The sequence below is a fragment of the Schistocerca americana genome, chromosome 11, assembly GCF_021461395.2.
Source record: "Schistocerca americana isolate TAMUIC-IGC-003095 chromosome 11, iqSchAmer2.1, whole genome shotgun sequence".
NCBI lineage: Eukaryota > Metazoa > Arthropoda > Insecta > Orthoptera > Acrididae > Schistocerca > Schistocerca americana.
In genome coordinates, this window is record NC_060129.1 from 164085130 (window position 1) to 164107231 (window position 22102).

The window sequence follows — 22102 nt, forward strand, 5'->3', positions numbered from 1 at the left end:
GAGCAGGGAGAGGTCGGCAGAGTGGGACACATAAATACGTCAACAGTGCTTTAGGAAATCCCAGGGAGCGCACTTACACGTGCCCTCAGTGTGCTGGTGTAAGCTGTCGCCAGCACAGCAATTGGCAAAGATGATATGCAAAGTTCAGTAGTAGACGCCTCTAAAAGGCGGATTGTGGCGCCCTGAAAGTATTCCAAGTTCGGAGTTGTCATGGTCGCGTGGACCGCTCGGCAGGCCGACCACGTTGTGCCGGACGTTGGCCGAAGCAAGAGGGCTGCAGCCCGGGCACGAGGCTGGCAGTTCCACGGTGAGGCTGTGTCAGTGAAAGAGGCTTGCACGCCGAGAGTGCCAAAGGTGGCGGACTTTGTGAAACCATCGTGGCAGACATTTCGCAGTTTGTATAGATGTTAATACTAGCCAGATGAATCATGATACCTCAAAAAGAAACATGTAAATTACTATCATTTGCACGACGATTCTGATGCTGTAATCAGATTTTCAATATCTTTATTAGTTTAAAGTTTAGTATCTGCGGGTAAATTGTACAAGTAACACCCAGCAGTGAATTTCCAAAATTTAAACACTTCATTCGATTTCGTCGATCGACGTGTCTTTGGAAAGCTATTAGATTAAACCTAAAGTGGTATGAATTACAGGCATCTAACGTCAATAGTACATGAGTTATTGGAGGTGAAAATAGCCGATTACTATAGATAGTGTCAGGCCATAAGTACTCCACAGCATGCTTATAAATATATTTATTCATCTATGTCTCTGTTTAAATCCGATATATGCTATTCGTGAAGAAAATGGTCAATTATTTACCGTGTTTTAGAAAGCACGGAGACATTAGGCTACTGGGTTACTTTGGCTCGCTATTCCTTTGATATATGTTTATATAATTTGTTGATGTATTTAATAATGGATGTTAGAGCTTGTTTATAGTCCAGCCGTAGGAATATTTATTTATTTTCAAGTTATTTAGATGTAAATCCAGTATTTCGAGAGTGTTTGATGTTTGTGAGCGTACTTTGGCTTGAAGACATGGCGGGAGCGCTCTAGCCAATCACAGCGCTCGTGAATGGGGAGACTCGATGGAAGTGGGAGAGGGGTACGGCAGAGGACACGGGGGAGGTGCTTGACGCGGCAGTCGAGGCAGAGACTTGGAGAGTGGGCAGCGGTTTGCGCCTGGTCGCCACAGATAGAAATACTTCGGAATGCCGACGTTTGCACTTGTGAGATTTCCGTGGCTTCTACAGTGAAGACGTAGTGTGCCTGTAGAAGTGAATATCTCGCGAGCTATGTTGTCGTTCATAACTAATTACGTGCAGTAGGAATCTATTGTTTTCCTGTTATTCAACTTATATTTTATTTAATTATTGGACCATCGACACCAATAAGTGTTCTCCAGAAATATATACCACATTGTCAAAAGTACTTCTACTGTCGTACTCATCATTTAAAGTCGTTAAGATAATCTGCAGATTTATTTAATTGCAATGCTTCATTTATAAACGTTTTTTTTACGTCCTAAATTCGCAATTGTTGAGTCATAGGAAGCTTCGACCATTCGATTCATGTGTACATCCATATTGTATACTGTAGACTCAGCTGTATTTGGCCTGTAATGCGACAACTACGTATCCCAGCCCCTAGACAACGAAACCAGCCAAAACTTTTCATATTGCAACTCTGTCGCAGGGTACACAGTTGAGGGCCATCCATTCACATCATCACATTTTTATTGAGAACGCCCGCACGCTGAATCAAGCGCGCCTGTCACGAGAGAGGCCAGAGACACACCCACAAGCAAGATGTCGCCAACGCCCTCTAGGCCTCACTCACGAACTCAAACTCCTGTTTGGCATCTGTCAGTACGTTTGCAGAGCACATCACAGCCTATGACAGTACATTGTGACCAGATTGTTAACTATAATGGGACTAGCAATGACACTAAAGTTTGTAATATCAAGGTTACCGATATTGCGTGCAAGAGGACTATTACTGATGAACTTGTACCAAAACACATGAACTCTATCGAAATTAAGTAAAAGTCTGTTCATGTAAATAAAGAACCATATTAGTCCACGTGTGCATTTGTAGTGTAGAAAGAGGATACCAACCATCCATAACAACGTCTGCTCCCTTGCTTCCTTGCGGTACAAGACTCCACAATCAGTAACTGTGGTGCAGCGGAACACGACGATTTAGCTCGTCCACAGCAGTTCAGTGCTTAGCAAAAAATTTATATCTGTAGCTGTTGAGCTACAGAAAACAAACATATTTAAAAGCGGCCTTTTGTTCGGTCTCAAAAGAACTGTGTATGCAAAGCTTTACACTGTTCAGTGAAGATGATAAGAAAAGTTTCTCTCATGTGACAGAACTCTCACAGAAGTACCGTTATCCCGCTAGCTGTCCATGAAGTTTTGACGTAATCTGTGTTCAGAGACCATGTTCAGATGGCTGTGTGATGAATATTGTTTTCAGGATGCTGCTGATCTCGTACTGAGGGACATGAAGCCTTCGGTGTATGGGGCAACGATAGACACTCCAGAAGAGTTGATTTTTCATTTGGTTAAAGAATCTAGACGTATCAGGGGTCCCACATCACTCCAACTGCACACGCTCCACACAATTACAGAGCCTACACCAGCTTCAACAGACCGCTGCGACCATGCAGTGTCCACCGATTCATGAGGTTCTCACCATACCCGTACACGTCCATCTGCTCGTCTGACCAGGCGACATATTTGCAGTCATCAAGACTCAAATGTCGGTATAGACAGGCCTAGGCTAGGCATAAAGCTTTGTGTCGTGCATTCATCAAGGGTACATGATTGGGGCCTCAGCTCTGAAAGCCGGTATCGATGAGGTTTCATTGAATGGTACGCACGCTGGCACTTGGTGATGGCCCAGCATTGAAATATGTAGCAAATTGCGGAAGGGTTGCACTTCCATCACGTTGAACGATTGTCTACAGTCGATATTGGTACGTTCTTGCAGGATCTTTTTGGGCCGCAGCTATGTCGGAGATTTGATGTTTTACAAGATTCCTAATATTCACGGTACACTGAAATGCTCGTGTTGGAAAATCCTCTCTTGAGCCCTACCTTGGAAATGCTGTGTCCATTGTTCCGACTGTAACACCACTTTAAAACTCACTTAAATCTTGATAATCTGTCATTGCAGCACAAGTAACCGATCTAACAACTTCTCCAGACACTTGTAGTCTTATATAGGCGTTGCCGACCGCAGCGCCGTATTCTGCCTGTTTACATATCTCTGCATTTGAATACACATACCTATGCCAGTTCCTTTGGCGCATTAGTGAACACGAGTCAGTTGGTTGTTTTGATGGAATTGGGCATTGCTATGGCGATGGCAGCAATGGGTAAATGTAATTGCGCGACGTTTTCAGCAACGTCTCTAAAACCATACTAGTCAAGCAGCAGGTTTAACAACGTCTGTGAATATCACTAGCGTCGCGAAATTCACGGACGCCTAGTGGGGAACCGACGCTCCAGTGACGTTTCTGTAACATTTAAAGTGATTCTTTTTATGTCTTCCAAACACTGTAATATTTGCTATATGTAGGTTTTTACATCCTATTGGGCAGGAGTCTATAGATACGTCGAACTGGAGTAATCAGCTTGCAATAGAACTAGGGGGAGAGTTGCCAACCAGTCGAGGAACCAGCAATGAAAAGCACACCAGTAGTTAACGCAGGTCACATGGGAAATTACGGAAAATGTGAAACCACACATCATTAGCTGTTTACGAGGCTCAGTCCTCGACCTGGAATACAGTAGGGAGTCACCAGTGCACAAAAATGAAGTGGCTGACTGAGAAAATTATTCTTACCTAAACTCTCGATGTCACCTACAAACTGTAGGTCGAAGAACCAGTTGTAATAATAGAAGGAATACAGTGCGTCGGCGAGACCAAACATTTGTGACGCCCGTCGATGTCGAGCGACGCACAGCGCAGTAAAGTCGTCCCTGAAGGAGAGGAACCGCTCGTGGTAGGACAGTAGGTCATGATTCAACAGAGGTCGTCTGTAACAAAAAGAAGTTGCGACGTTAAAAGTTAAAAACAAGTTAATTCAGCGTGCCAGATCATGTGCAGCTCACGTGTGATGTAGAGGTATCCGCAAAGTATTTACTTTCAGCACTGGAGGGTGCACTGGTATGAAACTTCACGGCAAATTAAAATTGTGTGTCGGTCTGTCACTAGAACATTTTGCTCAAATAAAAGTCGTTTATTGTGATGAATTACGATGAATTACAGTGTTATACATGGAGGTGACAAAAGTCTGGGGGTAGCGATATGCACATGCACAAACGGCAACAGTATCACGTACACGAAGTTTAAAAGGGGAGTGCTTTGGTGGAGCTGTCATTTGTAATCAGGCAGTTCACGTGAGAAGGGTTTCTACGCGATTACGATCGCATGACAGGTATCACCAGACTCTGAACACGGAATGCTAGTTGGATCTGGACGCATAGGCATTTTGGAAATCGTTAGAGAATTCAATATTCCGAGATTGACAGTTCCAAGAGAGTGTGCCAAAAATACCAAATATCCGGCATTACTTCTCATTACGGACAACACAGTGGCCGATGGTCTCAACCACCGAGAGCAGCACTGTTTGCGTAGAGTTGTCAGTGCTAACAGGCAAGCAATTCTGTGTGAAACAACCACAGAAATCAGTGTTGGACGTAAGACGAACGTATCCGTTAGGAAAGTGCAATGCAATTTGTTGTCAATGGGGAATGATAGTAGAAGATGCTGCTACTGCTCCTGCGCTAGTGACCGTATTGGTTGCGCCCTAGAGTAAGGGAAACTGTGGCCTTTTCAGATGTTTCCCGATTTCATTGTGTAGGAGCTGATGGTAGGGTCTGAGTGTAGACCACACACCATAAAGCCGTGAACCCAAGTTCCCAACAAGGCAGTGTGCAAGCTGATGGTGGCTCCGTAATGGAATGAACAGGGTCCTCTGGTCCATCTGGACTGATAAATGACTGGAAACGGTCTCGTTCGGCTACTTGGAGACCATTTGCAGTCGTTCATGCAGTAATGTTCCCAAACAAAGTTGGAAATTTTATAGAGCACCATGCACCATGTCATTAGCGGGACAGAGGGGTAGTCAGGTTGTCTACATCAGAGGCAGGTATGCACTCAGGGGGAAACCTATTGTTCTCCTTTGTTTGACAGGTACTTAACGTATTATTCTGCTAAATGCTTTGCCATGTTGCGGCACTTAACCTATTGTCCCTTCCAGCCCCTCCCACTCCCCTTCCCCCTCAGGAAGGGGATGCTGACGCATTTTGTTAGTGCAGGTTACCTACATCGTGGGCAGTATGCATTCAGAGGCAATCCTATTGTTCTCCTTTGATTGACAGGTACTTAACCTATTGTCCTGTTAAGTGGTTTTCCATGTCACTGCAGTTAACCTATTGTTCCCCTCCCCACCCACACTAACTCCCCCACCCCCTCACTGCTACAGGTACACTTTGAGGTCTGAGTTATTGGAATAGCCCCTGTCACTACTATTTCACATGATGACACAAGTACCATTAGACCTGTGACGTCACAGACATACTGATGGGGCTCCCATCGCAAATTCACGATGGGGGCCATGATGGCGCACGTACCGTTACCGAAGATGGCGGCGGCGGAAATTCAAAAAGTGCCATTCCCCCCTTGCAGGTGGGAAACTCAAATTTTGTCATTTTTTCGCGAGGGCCACGCTCACTTGGACTTGCAAGGAAATAGTTAAAGTCTCCACCACGAACCTCAACCAACTGCCACATCCCATTACCAACCCATGTTAGCAGGCTAACAGGTACTAATGTGCACTAACATGTACTAAAGTACACAGCGCATGATGTCATCTAAGATGGCGTCTGTGATATTAGTTGATGACAGATGTGCCACACACCACCTGGTGGGAAGTTGGAATTTCGACGGGAAGATAGGTCAATTGGGCTACCTCTGCTAACCTAACACCCCTCCTCTTCCCACAAAAAAATGGTGGGAAGTTCAAATTGCAACAGGATAATGCAACATACCTAAGAAAATGGCAGGAAAAAAGAGCACCTGCACTGACCTAATTCACCCAACCAACACCTCTTTCTAGGAATTGGTAGGAAAAAGACTCAGTTGATCGATCATTTGGAGGGTATTTGATTGCTCTGTATGGAATATTGTTTAAACAATTAAGAAAATTTATGGAATATATGGAAAAGGTATATTGTTTATTTATAAGAAATTCAGTTTGTGGGGGTTGGATTTCTCTGGCTCATCATTCTCTGCTGTTTAGAAACATCTAGGTCTTGTAATAATCAATTACATGGGGAAAACATGTTGTGTAACGTAATGTTCAGCACTGTACTCTGGTTGCTTAACCTAATGTTTGGCCCTTTGTCGGCACTTAACCTGTTGTTCTGTTAAATGGTTTTCATTGTCATCCCCATCCCCTTAAACTATTGAACTGCGTTTCACATAAAAAGTATTCAAATTAACTTAGTGTGCTGCAATTAACCTGCTGCTCTGCTCCATGTCACCCACGCATACACTGCCTCCCCTTAACTACTGTACCGCTAATACCACATTGACATAAAAAATTTATGCAAATTAATTAAATCGATATTCTTCACATGTATGGTGTAGTTGTTTGTAATTTGTGGCATCCTATTGGTCTTTGAGTATTGTTTCTATGTATGGGGGTTCTTACCAGGGTTCTGATTCAAGAGATTGAGAAGGTTCAGAGAAGAACAGCAAGATTCGTGACTGGTACCTTTAACCATCACGAGAGTGTTACAAATCTCATTGAAAATTTGAAGTGGAACACACTTGCAGATAGACTACGCACTAAATGGAAGGGCTGCTCACTAAATTCAAAATCCTACCTTTGCCGAGGATGCAGAGCATATATTATTACCACCAACTTTCATATCGAACAATGATCACCATTCAAAGATAAGGGAAATTGGAGCTCATACTGAGGTGATCAGACAGACGTTTTTCCCACACACAAACTGAGAGTGGAACAGAAGGAGGGAAATATAACTTTGGTGTGAATAGTGCCCTCGACCACGCACCGCTTGGTGGCTAGCAGAGTATATATTTAGATGGACTATAGTTTAAATAAAAGATTGCTAATAATAAAAACACATCCCACCACCTGACACCTGACGCTGCACTGGCACTCCCAGCGAAGCTATGACGCAATAGTTTGGGCTCTGTGAGTATGAGACGCTGTCATCTCTTTCATACTTTGCACTTGAGAAATTCCTACCGAAATACGTGTTCACCTAGGCACCATTGCTGGTGTGATGACACATAGCTGCAGTTCGGTCCACCACCTAGAGATGTTGCAATGCTTCCCAGGGCACATTCCTAACAGGAGATCCTGTCCACCAGTGAACTTACCCGTCAAACTGCTGGTCTGGGAGCACCATCTGCCATTGTTTCTTGCAGACGAGACTTTCAGAGACAAAATTATTTTGCACAGATCGCTACATTGCACTGACAGTTAAACCCTGTAAAAATTGTCTACAGATCATCAAATACATACAAGACTCAAAAGAATATTTAACAGTCTAACTACAATTAAATATTACGATTGCAACTGCAGTCTGACACCGATAGATGTGCAGCTAATGTTTCCTCTGGAACGAATCTCATTATCTACAGTGCACATACTGTAATTTCCCATGTAAAAAATCGCTTGTGGTTATCGATGTCCCTAATATTTACGTCCCTCACGATAGGACACACAGTCATCTTCTCTAGTCATGCCACACCATAAACCACAGTAGCTTTACAATGCAGTATATACACATTTTGCACAAACAGTGCAGTTATCGTTTGTATCTGCACAGCATCCAAAAAAAGGCCCACACTCACACTGGCTATATGTCTCGATTCTCCTCAGTCCTAGGAAATTACCCGACAAAGTCGTCGAATCATCACTTCTGGAAGGTGCTGCACCCTGCCGAGATTCTTCAAACCAGTGTTATGAAGGGCAGGCGCCTGGCACTGTGTGGTAATGAATACCCCATCCGCGGATGTAATGCTAAGAAAGGCGTCACAGACGCGGGCTGGCGTACTGAATCAATATCACTTCTGACAGACAACAAGGAAAATACTAGGGTACACTTACAGGGTGCCGATGAGGGGACGTATTGTAACAGCTGTATTGACTGTCCTGTTTGTACACTATAGCAGGTCCAGATGAACACTTGCATTGCTATATTGTGCAGCTGCTTAGGAAATGAATCTATCACCACCTATGTTCGGATATACTTCCCGATGCATTGAAATCACAATTCACCATGTTCAATCCATCATTCTGTTATGACTAGACATACACAATCTTTTTTCTTTATACATGAATAGTAGTTTGATTACATCCCACAAACGTATGTCAGAACATAAGCCATGGTACCTTCACATTCAAGCAGCAGCATAACATTTCCGATCGTTAACAGTAAACCTGTCTGTCATCAGAGGACTTCCATCTCATGTGTGATGAGATGTGACACATCCCAGTAAACGAACTTTGATTTATGTGATGTACTCCATCCTCCTGCCGCATATTGGGTGTAAAATATAGACTTCAGCGTCATAACTAAGTTAGTGATACTGCATTCCCAGTGTACATATTTGCCCGACAGGAGTGCTGTTTACAGAGTTAGTGACAGATGGACTTAACATCTAAGGTCATCAGTCCCCTAGACTAAGAACTACTTAAACCTAACTAACCTAAGGACAGCACACACATCCATGCCTGAGGCAGGATTCGAAACGGCAGTTAGTGATGGAATGACTGCTAATTTTCACATGTCAGGCGCTGCTGCTGTACGTTTATCTGTTTCCTTGTAAGAGGTATTCGGAGTTACTAACAATCATTTTATATAGGGCTGATGCAGGTTCAAAATGGTTCAAATGGCTCTGAGCACTATGGGACTCAACATCTTAGGTCATAAGTCCCCTAGAACTTAGAACTACTTAAACCTAACTAACCTAAGGACATCACACACACCCATGCCCAAGGCAGGATTCGAACCTGCGACCGTAGCAGCCTCGTGGTTCCGGACTGCAGCGCCAGAACCGCACGGCCACCGCGGCCGGCGCTGATGCAGGCATAGTATAATTTTGGAACCATGATCGGATGTGTACAGTGGGTGCTATACATCACCTGAAAGCTATATTGTACCCGAATCACACAGAGCCAATGTTTTAAGGAAGTAGTTTTTTCGTTTTATGGTCCGATAACATAGTTTGTCATAGAGAATCCGAGAAGAACGATTTATGTCCCGTGCTTGAAATATATTTCTTACATTGGAATATTAACAGTGCTACATTCCATACAACTGATAGGTTGGAAATGCAGACGATCTAACATTACAGCCCGTTTTAAGTGCAGAACGTTGTAGCCCTAGAAGTGCATGTGTGTATGTTCTCTCTTACCAATACCTTCCAGGTACTCATCCTAGACTCTAGAACAATACTTTAGAGCATGCTCTGTGACTCTCATAGGCAGAGAGATAGAACATAAATTAAGCACTGTGCTCAAGGTGTAAGAAATATGCAGAGCTCTGCCATTTACTTAGGTGTGATGCATTATCCTGTTGGAATTTGAGCTTTCTGCCATTTTTCTGGAGTGAGGGGAGGGGGGTTAAGTTAGGGGAGGTAGCCCAGTTGACCTATCTTTCCGCCAAAATTTCAACTTCCTACCAGTGGGGTGTGGCACTTGCGTCATCAACTGATGTCACAGCCGGCATCTTAGATGACTCTATGCACTGTGCACGTTAGTACACATTAGTGCACGTTAGTACACGTTAGACCACCAACATGGTAAGGGGATGTGGTGGTCGGTTGAAGATTGTGGTGGAGGCTTTAACTATTTCCTTCAAAGTCCAGGTGGGTATGGCACTCACAAAAACTCATTTCACGTCCAGGTGAGCATGGCCCTCGCGAAAAACTGACAAAATTTCAATTTCCCACCTGTGAGGGGGTACGGCACTTTTTGAATTTCCCACCACCGCTATCTTGGGTAACGATACTTGCGCCATCACGGCCGCCATCTTGGATTTGCGATGGGAGGTCAATCAGTGTATCTCTGGCATCACAGGTCTAATTATACTTGTGTCCTCATGTGAAATAGTAGTGGCAGTTTCTATTCCAGTAACTCAGACTTCAAAGTGTACCTGTAGCAGTGAAAGGGGTAGGGGAGTTGGAGTGGGTGGGGGGGGGGGGACAATAGGTTATCTGCAGTGACATGGAAAACCACTTAATGGGACAATAGGTTAAGTATGTGTCAATCAAAGGAGAACAATAGGATTGCCTCTGAGTGCATACCTGCCGCTGATGGAGGCAACCCGCAGTAACAAAATGGCCCCGCACCCCCATTGTCCCACTACTCATGTCATGAGGTAATAATTATCTGCAACTGGTTCAAAGGACATTCTGGACAATCAAGGACATGAGTGCCATGGAACACTAATTTAACATAATTGTGAGGTCAGTTTTTGCACAAAATCGTGCACTGGAAACACTTTTGCTATTATGGATGGTTACAGAGGCAGCATGATTCAATATTTCTGCAGGGGATTTCCAATGAATCAATGCCGCATGTAGCTGCTGCACTACTCCAGGCAAATGGAGACCTGATACGATATTACTAGGTATCCCATGACTTTAGTCTCTTCAGAGTACAAATTCCAATGCAAACATTTACCCTTATCAACACACCCTTCAAATTATACCCATAATGCATGGAATATTTTGGGGTAAGGCGGCAGTAACAGTATCCATTTAGGAGAGGAGCGAAGTAGCTGATCGTCATGTCAATCATGAGATGCCCAGTGACTTCACCAAAGGTCTGTTTATTTTCCTTTACATTCAAAACAATTTTAGAATAGGGGTTTTATGCGCCCATTAGGGCACCTGTTGAGACATACGTTTTATCGGTATGAATTAGCAGGGCCAGTAAGATAGGAAGAATAACCATTACTGAAGGAGTGGCGGTGGTGCATGGCAGTAGCTGTTAGCATGCACCAAGGCGGCGTGGGAGTCGCTGCTGGAGTACTCGTTGTTCTTCTTGCTAGTAAATATGGATTAAAGTGAATGTAGATTAAAGAGGGAATACTCTATTGAACGTAGGCAGAAAATTTCGATTAAAAAAAATGTATGTAACGTGAAAGGAACTACTGAGACAACCTAATGAATCCATGGACCCTGTATGACAGCAAGGGCTGTTCAAGCTGGTGGGGGCTCTGTAATGGTGTGGGGCATGTGCAGTTGGAGTGATGTGGGATCCCTGATGAGTCTAGATACGACTCTGACAGGTGACACATACATAAGTAGCTTGTCTGTTCACCTGTGGCCATTCATGTCCATTGTGCATTCTGACAGACTTGGACAAATCCAGTAGGACAGTGCGACATGCCCGAAATATTATGTAAGATTAGAGTGTGTTTGAGGCATACAAGCCTACAATAGCTTGTTTAAATCTAATGTGGTGTCGTTACCGAATGAAGTTCACTTAGAAATTTCAGTTTGTCTTGTAGACACTGCATCAGCATTTCATAGGAAATGACCAATAACTGGTAGCTTTAGAAGTTAATGACGTTCAGTTAATTAAAAAACAAATGAAAAACGAGAATTGTCACATTTAACATAAGCAGCAGTGATTCACTGGATAAAGTGTATGCAAATCTCTTTCTAGTATAAGAGATCTATTTAAAATCAAATGTAATGAGGTTGCAGGTGAACTGTCTTTTGATCTAAGATTGCGGTGAAATAGCTATTTTCGCCAGCCATCGTTAGGTAGCTATCTAAGGCACCCTGAAAAGCGAAGCATTGTGCACTTATGGAATAACGTACAATTACCGGAAATTAAATTTACCTGACTCAGTCAAAAGTTACACATGTCACATCACATGGAAATACAAATGGAGACAGGAGGGTGATGGGTGACGTATCAGGTTCGTATGAAGTCCGACCATGTACATTAACGACAAAGGGACTGCACAAAGTAAAATTCTTGAAGGTACCAAGGAGAGTAAAACAGAAACGGCCCAAGAAAATAGTATGGCTTAACGCATATGGAAACGAAACCAATCACCCATGTGAAGAGAACATAGACATCGTAAATACGTGTATGGGGATTGAATAAAGGAGTCTGCTAAAGACAGGGAGGACACTAGTATTGTCTCATGTGACTGTGTTGCAAAAGAGGTATATTTCAACAAGCCAAGAATGAATCCACTGAAAGATAAGTCGCTAAACATTTGCAATTCAGAAAATGATATTTATGAGAGAAGGGAGAAGTATAAATCAGATTATAAAGAAATGACAAACGAGAAACAAAAGTAAAGTCGAAGCTACATCGATCTGATACCTGATGAAGAGAAAATGGATACATTTGACGAAAAAAAGTATTTATTAGAAACTAGTGAAGAGTACAAAATTTAAACTGATCGCAGTAGTCTATACCAAGTAACCTCAGGGGATGCACAACTGTTCTGCAGCTATGAAATTCGCCATTATAGGGCCCATAGCTACGGTGGTGCTATCTAGTTTATATCACAATTCTGCACTACAGCCAACTCTCCTGTCAAGAGTACTCTTTAATCGTGGATCTAAGGGGACTGAAGTAGAAGTAAGTGTGACACTCAGTTATGGAGTAATAGATTGAGTCTCAGCATTAAACAAAATCTCTGCGCTGTGCAGCTATACAGAACATGCGGATAAGGAGCATAAGGGCTCAAGTTCATGTTTGGTAATCTCTCCATTTAGGTTTTTTGTATGGCAATGCATTCTTCAAATATCGTGTCAATCTTTAAAGCATAAACCTAAATTCTTTTAACTACACCTAATAACAAAAATGCTAAACAAATGGAAGTCATAGAAATCATGAACATAAAATAGATCAAGTGACACGATAGTCTTTGACAGGTGCATATATGTGAAAATATAAAGTCACATGGGTGGATAAGATGTACTCAGAAACACGCAAAATATATCCTGTAGTATCAACGACATAGCACCTAAAAAATCACTACTCCCCTATGGAGACGTAATTGACACTAAAGTTTGATGAGTATACAGAAATAAACGTGAAAGAATAAGGATAAGAACAGATAAGTGAATAACACTATAAGGATAGTAGATATTTGTGTTAATAAGTCAAAAAAGTAGGACTTGGGAGGAAACCAGCTGGAGCAGGCAGTTCCGATCATTAAAGTGTATAAAGGAGTCGAAAATAACAAAACACTAAATAGCGTTAACACCTTGCAGTGGACTACAGATTAATAAGATATGTGAAGGGGAAGGAAGTGAGAGAATATCCAATAATATAAACAACTGGCACTTGTTTAAAACGAATTCATTTTGTAGGTGTTCAGGTAAGCCTCGCCACCTCCCAAGTTAGTAAGAGGATATTGGGTAGGAGGACTCATTCCCCATGTTGGTGTTGCTGTGGTCTTCAGTCTGAAGACTGGTTTGATGCATCTCTCCATGTTATTCTATCCTTTGCAAGCCTCTTCATGCCCGAGTAACGACTGCAACCTACACCGCTCTGAATCTGCTTGCTGAATTCATCCCTTAGTCTCCCTCTATGATTTTTATCCATCACGCTTCCTTCCAGTACTAAATTGGTGATCCCTTTATGCCTCAGAACATGTCCTGCCAATCGATCCCTTCTTCTAGTCGTGCCACAGACTCCTCTTCTCCCCACTTCTGTTCAGTACCTCCTCTTTAGTTATGTGATCTACCCTACCTAACAGTCACCACCCATATCTTTCTGAGTTGTCGTACACTATTTCCTTGCTCACTTTGATTAACCCTTCTACACCTACATTATCGTTGTGGACCTGTATATCCACAGCAGTTACCATGTTGAACGTAGCTGAGGACAAATGATCTACTTCCTTTCATGTCTCAACTCCCCTATCACTGAAATGATTCGTCTGTCTACCTCCTCAGACGCATAACTGCACATATCCTTCATCTGATTGAAAGTGATCACGAGTTCATGCAAAAGTCAACCCTTATTCTCACTCCATCTCATATCCACCCCACAATAACCCACGTAAAATAATTCTAGAACAGTACCATAAAATCTAGGACGTTTACTGGAAGCTTGTACAGACTCAAATCAGAAAATACCTTGTCACTCTCCATATCCTGAAGGTATATCCGATACAAATTCCTTCCTGCAGCAAATTTCAACGAAAGTCACTATCTCACACACACACACACACACACACACACACACACACACACACACACATACACACACACTCATCCCAGCTATCAGTCCCATTTAAATTCTCCCTACTCCTTGACCTCTTGAAATATTCAAAGAATCTCATGGGTACTACTGTTCCTTCTTCCTCACCAATGTCTTGAACACACTAACTCGCCACTAGGAATTAGAGAGCTGCCACAGCAATATACTTCATACAAAAAGACGCCTGAACTGACGACAGACAAGCTCTGAGTATACCAACTATAAACTCAAGTACTGGCAAGCTTTCTATTGACTTACCAGCCATGATCCACTCAACATTACCCTCTCTTTCTCAATAATCAACCCCTGACTGACAGTCTAACAAGGACCCTCTTGAGTCCAAGATCACAACTTCAGTCTTTAGTAAAGCTAATTTCAAAGCGTTGTGTTAACAATTCTGACAGGAAGAACATTAGCTGCAAATGACTCACCATGTGCATCAGGAGGGTGACAGAAAATAAGTGTCCAGGAGGTGCACAGGTCATACTTCTATGGCACGTATGTATTGTGCTTCACAGACAGACAGTGTCGATATTCAAGACATGTTAAAAGCAAACCATGAAATTGCACTATGAACACCAAATGAAAAATAGTGCGTCATAGTCGTCAAAGAGGTGCCAACCATCAAGATCCAAGGCGAACTTCTTTGGGGTTACAAACCGAAAAGGACGTCCAACTGCATATTCACTCTTAAAGAAAGCATACAGAATCATATTGGTGTAATAGGGTGGTGAAAACAGATGGAATGTGATTCATGCAGCCTAATGCAGAACAGCACGCCGAAGAGCTTATTGTGAAACTGATATCCTTGAAGACATAGCTCCAGAAAGTGCTATAATATGGTTTATAGACGTGCAAAAAGCAGACATCCAGAGGTCGAATTTACGCAGTGGTTCCAGGTGGTGTGAAATGCAATGTCACACATTTTTTGGGAGGAATAGTTTGCTCTAAAGGAGCATGATTTTTATCTGGAGACGAGGAATCAAGCAAAAGCAAGTTAAATGGACCAGCGATTGGCCCAAACCACTGCTCTTACCATAGCTGTTGTTTTCTTACGCCGCTATTCCATTCTTGCTTTCTGTGACATAAATATATCCTACTGCCCTTGCAAGATCACACACACGAGAAAGAGTCGTAGGGAGCAGAGCACCTTCAGCTTGTCGCAGCACAATAAATAACTTTATAGCCGATTTACCATCAAGTTAAACAATCGGTATAATTGTATACTAATGTATTGAGGCATTGATTTTACTCGACTTTGACACAACTCTCTTAGTACCTCTAATTTCCTGGATTCCTTTTAAATGCATTTCTTCTTCAAACAAATTCCTTACTGAAGGATAGAATAATCATCTACAAATTTTCGCGTCGATTCCGTATTTTGCTGTGCATATCAAGTGGACACTTCGTTTGAAATGTCGTTATCTTATGTCTTCCAATTCTATAGCACTGTTTCAAGTTATGCTACCGTCTACTACTTACCTTGAAATCACTGTAATCTACGTCACACACAATTTGATGTGCGTAACGTAGTAGGTAACTATCATGGACATCCCATAAATCTTATCAAGAAACCTTGAAACGCGCGGAGATCAGTTTTTGTAAAAAGTGCTTCTTGTTCTACCCTGAATATTTGTCCTTTTTCTTATGCAGAACACGGTCATACTGCTGTGGAATTATTCGAAATCTATTCACAGTTGCGTTATTCCTATCCTGCGGATGATCTTCGATGTATGTTATTATGTTTAATACCCGCTCCTTGGACAACGATTTGCCTTTACTACGTTTCAATGGAGCCGAGATTTCTGGCTCCCTGCCCTACAAGTGTGATGAACTACATAGCTGGGACTCGTTTCAGTATCAGTTTCACTTGTTAAGCACATATTATCATCATTCCGCTCGTTATTTATACCATCTGTACAGTCAAACATATACGATGCCACACATCCCACTGAATCATCTTGCAGAAGTCTTAATATTTTATCTGCCACTTCTTTCTCACTCTGCAAAAATCCCTGTGTTTCTTTCTGACGAATCATCAACTTCGTGAAGTGTTGTTGTAGATATATTACAATGTTTGTTTCTTAATTGTTGCCATTGCTCTGCTTCATATCAGCACCACTAGCATTGTAACACTATTGCGAGTTACTCGTTGACTAAGCAGTTCACTTATGTTCCATAGCCTCATGTTGTGCTCGCAGCTGGAGACCTCCAGTCCCACCCCTGTTGCCATTGGCAGTCAATATTGTGGTTGCATGATAGACAATATGTGAGGAGTCGAATGCCACAAACATCATTGGCCTTTTGCCACCCCGCACTCAAAGGGGTCGTCGTAAGTATAGTAAAACTTTTCGCCCTGCACCTCCAAGACACACTCACCATCCTCGACAATCCCAAGCTGGCCACTCCGTGACCCCACATGCCCAGTGGTGGAGAGGCATACACGTTGTACCTCTCACTTCTATCTTCCAGTATTTATGCACTGTGCTATGAGCGGATTTAAAACCGCACGTCACAGTGTAAGACATGAAAACTATGACCAATTACCACCCTACACCCTCCTATCGACACCTCTTCATCTTTTGTTTAATCGTTATCGCTGGTTAGCCCTTAGATTAATATAACTTCTGTACGCTCTTCCTTCCCTAATTGGTGCCATCATCTAGGCTAGACGTGGAAATACACGTTATTAGCATGACTTTCCTCGATCAGACAAATTGTTTTAGCCCTGTTTGACCTCTATACTAGATTTATGTGTCAAGTACCACAAATTTTCAGAGGTTCTCACCGTTTCCATAAATTATGTAAACTTATGTAGTATATGGCAGCAACGGTATTTGGCTATTGTCCACTAGTCACATTTTCTGCTCAGTCCTGAATTAAATTATCGCAGCTGTTTACGTAACTGTAAAAAATACGTACGAGGGGAAGGAATGGAATAAAAATTCATGAATCGTAATTAGTTCGACAAAAGTTACAAAGTATACTTGCTTTTACCTAAGTATATAAGTCCCAGGCCTGTTCTTGTGTTCTTCCACTTTGTAGTACGCCATCTGCTCGCTGACGGATTGCACATCATGAACCCAGCCGCTTAATTTCGTGTGCAGCATGTCTCTCAGATGTTTCATGCTGTTAATCCATTCATGGCGTTGCAGATCATTTGAGTGGATACCCTGAGACACACAGAAGGTGGTTCAAATTACTTACAATATTCACAATTAGCAGCCAACTTTAAGTTACACGTGTAGGTGCGACTATTGCATAATGCTTAAGTTAATGCCAGCTTATGACTAAATATTCAGTTTTGTACAACATATTATAACATTAATGCAAAGTGGGTTGTGTTGATGTCTTATCAAACACACGATTCTCAAGCTACAAAGTCAGTTCAGAGAGTTGCATTTATTTGTACACAATGGAGTCGAATTAATGTGACCACCACCTACATTCGACGTTAACACACACTAGCTATGGATGTGTATGGGTAGTTATAGATAAACTTTCCCTAAACAGATTATAAATGGATCTAATGGATACGTTCGTCATACGCCCCGCACTGCTTTCTGCCGTTATTTCACGCAGTGCTGGTTGTCTGTTAGCAGTGACAGCTGTAGTCAAACGCCGCTGCTCTCGATCATCACCCGAAGGGTGTCAGCCACTGCATTGTCCGTGGTGAGAGGAAATCCCTGAAATTTGCTATTCTCGGCACAGTCTTTATACTGTAGGCAGCAGGATACTGAATTCTCTGACGATTTCCGAAATGGAATTGCCCATGAATCTAGCTCTAACTACTATTCCGCGTACAAAGCCTGTTAATTGCCGTGGTACGATCATAACCACGCCAGACATGAATCACCTGAGTACAGTTGGCAGCTGCGCCAATGCTCTGCCCTTCCACGCCTTGTGCACGCGACATTACCACCGTCAGTAAGTGAGCACATCGTTACCCCGTGTCTTGTCATCTCAGTGTAATTTCGCAGAAGGAGCAGGAATACTGGAGTGTGAGGTAGGTAGTGGTTGGTCATGATGTCCACGGTGCATAAGCTTAAGTTTGCGTCCATTAAATTCTTCATGTGTGGATATTCTCCAAGTTATTTCTGAACGATGAAGCCTCTAAAAAATCAACATAGGCTGTCAAATTCTATTACGCAAGGTGATCTTTATAGCAGACCGTAATCCCTGACCCCTCTCTCCCGCATATTACCTACAGAGTAATAGACTCCAAATAAGCAGATTCTCAGATAGTGATATAAAGGACGGTTTAGTAACATCTGGACCATTGCCTAAGAAATATGTGGCCACCAGGCTTAGGCTTGTACTGTAAGATCTGACAGGAAGTTTTCCAGCTGGTTTAGGAAGTTACGAGAAACTACGAACAAGAAAGGTACGGATGATTTTCTTGGCTATCCTTAACCGTTCCCACTGTGCTTGCTTTGCCTAATAACGGCACAGGGTACAGGGGGTCAGATCTCTTGCAGTGAGTTAACATTGCAGTCAGAGCGGCGGAAACAGCGACAGTGTGAGCCACGTAAGCCAGTAAACAGACCAAGAGGTCTGACCACGTAATCGTGGCTGTGTGTATCACTTTCTCATCCCGCGTACATATAACATAAAACACGAAAAGAATCTCCACTTACCATTTGCTCGAAAGCGAGGGGGACGAGCAGCTGAGAGAAATGTTTCACACCCAGTGAGAGCAGCTGCGCCGAGTCCCGCCAGTAGTCAGAGAGGTGCTCCAGGAAGACCGGTATCTCGGCCTGGAATTCTGGACAAGAAGACAGACGACAAAGTGGTGAAGAGGTCAGTGAATCAGATTTCTATGCGAGCACAACATTCACTTTCTGCATTCACAAGGATAAAGAGGGTATGAAGGTAGAATTTACTAAATATGTATACACTGTCAGACTACAGTCACACTACAGTATGGACACCTTTTTCGGACCGAAGCGGTACACGAGTAGTATATCTGTGCCTGTATCGTATGTTGATGGAAATGTCATCTCTATGTCAGCTTACTTTTAGAATCTTAAACACTGGCGTCACCAGCACTAAATTCCAGGGGGGGGGGGGGGGAGGGGGACCAAATAGGTAGACTTACATCATAAAAGACTCTAAATGGGAGATCTCCTTGAAGAAAGTAAAAAAAAATTGGAAGCTAAAATCATTTTTTGGAGGATTGGTAAGGTCTCAGACCACATAAACTGACGGGGAAAGAAAACGCAATGCCAAGAAAGAATTGTGTGACATAAACGAAAGTAGGAGTGTTTCTATATCTTAATGATGACGCCTATTCCAATTTCGCGCCAGTCGCGTATGACGATACAAATTACATTTATTTAAATACACACTGTAACTGTTATGATGGTCAGTTACGTTTGATACTGGATGTGGCAGATTGACGTTAGTCAAGAATATCTTTAAGGCGACAGACACGCTATTATCAACACCTCACAGCGTTTGTAATAGGGCTATGGGAACCTGGATGTTCCGTTGTGATATTGCAGAAAGACTTGACAGGTAGGTAGGTAGCCACTGTACATGACTGCTGGCCACGGTGGGCACGAGAATGCACGGTCTCGAGAAGGCTGGGCTCCAGACGACCACGTGGCTGTATGGAGAGGGAAAACCATCGTGTTCAGCTGATGGCTGAAGGAAAGTGAGCAGCAGTTGGAACAACGGAAACTCAATGACCTGTTACAAACTGGTTACTTCAAGGACAGCTCCGAGCAAAACTCCCTGTACTGTGCATTCTACTCACCCCAAACCACCGCCATTTGCGACTTCAGTGCTGTCAAGAGAGAGCACTCTTGGAGGGGGAGGGGGGGGGGGGAGCTGGGCGGAGGTTTGTGGTGTTTTCTGATGAGAGTTGGTTCTGCCGCGGTGCCAGTGACGGCCATGTGTCAGTTAGGAGAAGCCCAGAGGCCTGCAGCCAGCTTGTCTGTGTGCTAGACACATTCAGCCTACATCTGAAGTTATGGTAGGAGGTGCGATTTCGTATAGTAGCAGGAACACCCTCGTGGTTATCACATGCCTCTGACGCAAATTTGTACGTCAGTCTGATGACTCGACCTATTGAGCTGCCATTCACGAACAGCGTCCTAAGGAGTAATTACTATTAAAAACAGTCTTGATCACGATTTATTTTATAAGGTGACCGGTTTCGACCACTGCTGTGGTCATCTTCAGACCATTGAGTGGAAACCCCTTTCTGTTGGAGATTCTCCACTCAATGGTCTGAAGATGACCACAGCAGTGGTCGAAACCGGTCACCTTATAAAATAAATCGTGATCAAACTGTTTTTAATAGTAATTATTTACAAGACATTGATCACTGCTGTTCCCATAATGCATTCAAAAGTAGTCCTAAGGAGTGTTTTCCAACAGGATAACGCTCGCTGTAGTGGCCCCAACATGCTCTACATAGTGTCGACATGTTGCCTTGGGCTGTTCGACCATCAGATTTCCGATCGAGCACGTATGAGACATCATCACACCACGATTCCAGCGTCATCCACACCAAGCTTTAACCATCCCTGCATTCAGTGAGCACGTACAACAGGCACGAAACTCCATCCGACAAACTGAAATCAGGCACCTCTATAACACAATGGATGCTCGTTTGCATGCCTGCATTCTAAATTCCGGCAGTTACACGTTTATTAATGTACCAGCATTTCACATTTGGAATGGCTTTCGCCATGCTTACATTAAGCTGTTATCTACCAGCGCTAATCATCTAAATATGGTACCTAGACATGTATATTCCCGAAATTTAGTTATTCTACATTAAATAGGTTTTTGTGTTGCAATTTTTTCCGTCACTCTTATTCAGTAGCTTTTTAAACTTCTACAGCTTTCGAATTTAAGCCCAGATTAAAACTTGTTTTGTTATTACCTAGTACAAAAACATATATGATATTAACATATGCACTATCGAGGGTATGTGCATGATTAAAGTGTATTACGTCCTAAACAAACATGGAAACCATTTCGAACTTCAAAATTTTTCAAAGCAAATAAAAGATTCGTCCATCCAAGATTTCGTCTCAGTCGCTTGAGTATAACAAAAAGAGGCGGAGACCACATTTTTAAATATTGTATTAGTTTCATTATTAAAACCAGCTTAAGAAAGTGAAAATAACCCGTTACAAAACACAATGTAATTCATAGTTACAAGTACAGACCTGCTGTTTACATATGCTTGTGTACATATCTCTGCATTTGAATACGTGTGCCGGCCGCGGTGGCCGAGCGGTTCTAGGCGCTAGCCGGCCGGAGTAGCCGTGCGGTTCTGGGCGCTACAGTCTGGAGCCGAGCGACCGGTACGGTCGCAGGTTCGAATCCTGCCTCGGGCATGGATGTGTGTGATGTCCTTAGGTTTGTTAGGTTTAAGTAGTTCTAAGTTCTAGGGGACTGATGACCTCAGCAGTTAAGTCCCATAGTGCTCAGAGCCATTTGAACCATTTTTGGATACGTGTGCCTATACCAGTTTCTTTGGCGCTTCAGTGTAGTTCATAATAAGTTGAGCCACCCTATAATAGAATTAAAAATATTAGGAGCCCTTGTGTACTGAACATAAAAACTCAATCCGTACATCTAGTTTCATGTAAACAGAGAGAAAAGCTTAGGCAAGTGTTACTCAAGCATAACACTGCGTTTTCAAATGTATGAAAACATATTACTAATGCATTTTAAATGTAAGACTTTGGAAATATTTTTCAAGAAACCATATCCAATGATGACCAGTTGCCAAGAACCTATTAAGAAACGATTCAACGAACGTTAGATTGGGGGATA

The 22102-nt window shown here is 42.8% G+C and overlaps 1 protein-coding gene across 1 annotated transcript in view; it reads right to left on the reverse strand.

The window, feature by feature from the left end:
• Nucleotides 1-22102, reverse strand: part of LOC124553467 — a 94088-nt gene that overhangs the window by 20201 nt on the left and 51785 nt on the right. Inside the window, exons 4-6 of the mRNA XM_047127325.1 lie at nucleotides 18943-19070; nucleotides 17303-17478; nucleotides 3862-4055 (exon numbers count right to left, since the gene is read on the reverse strand). Of these exons, the coding sequence (XP_046983281.1) occupies nucleotides 3862-4055; nucleotides 17303-17478; nucleotides 18943-19070 (498 nt within the window). The remainder of the gene's footprint in view (nucleotides 1-3861; nucleotides 4056-17302; nucleotides 17479-18942; nucleotides 19071-22102) is intronic.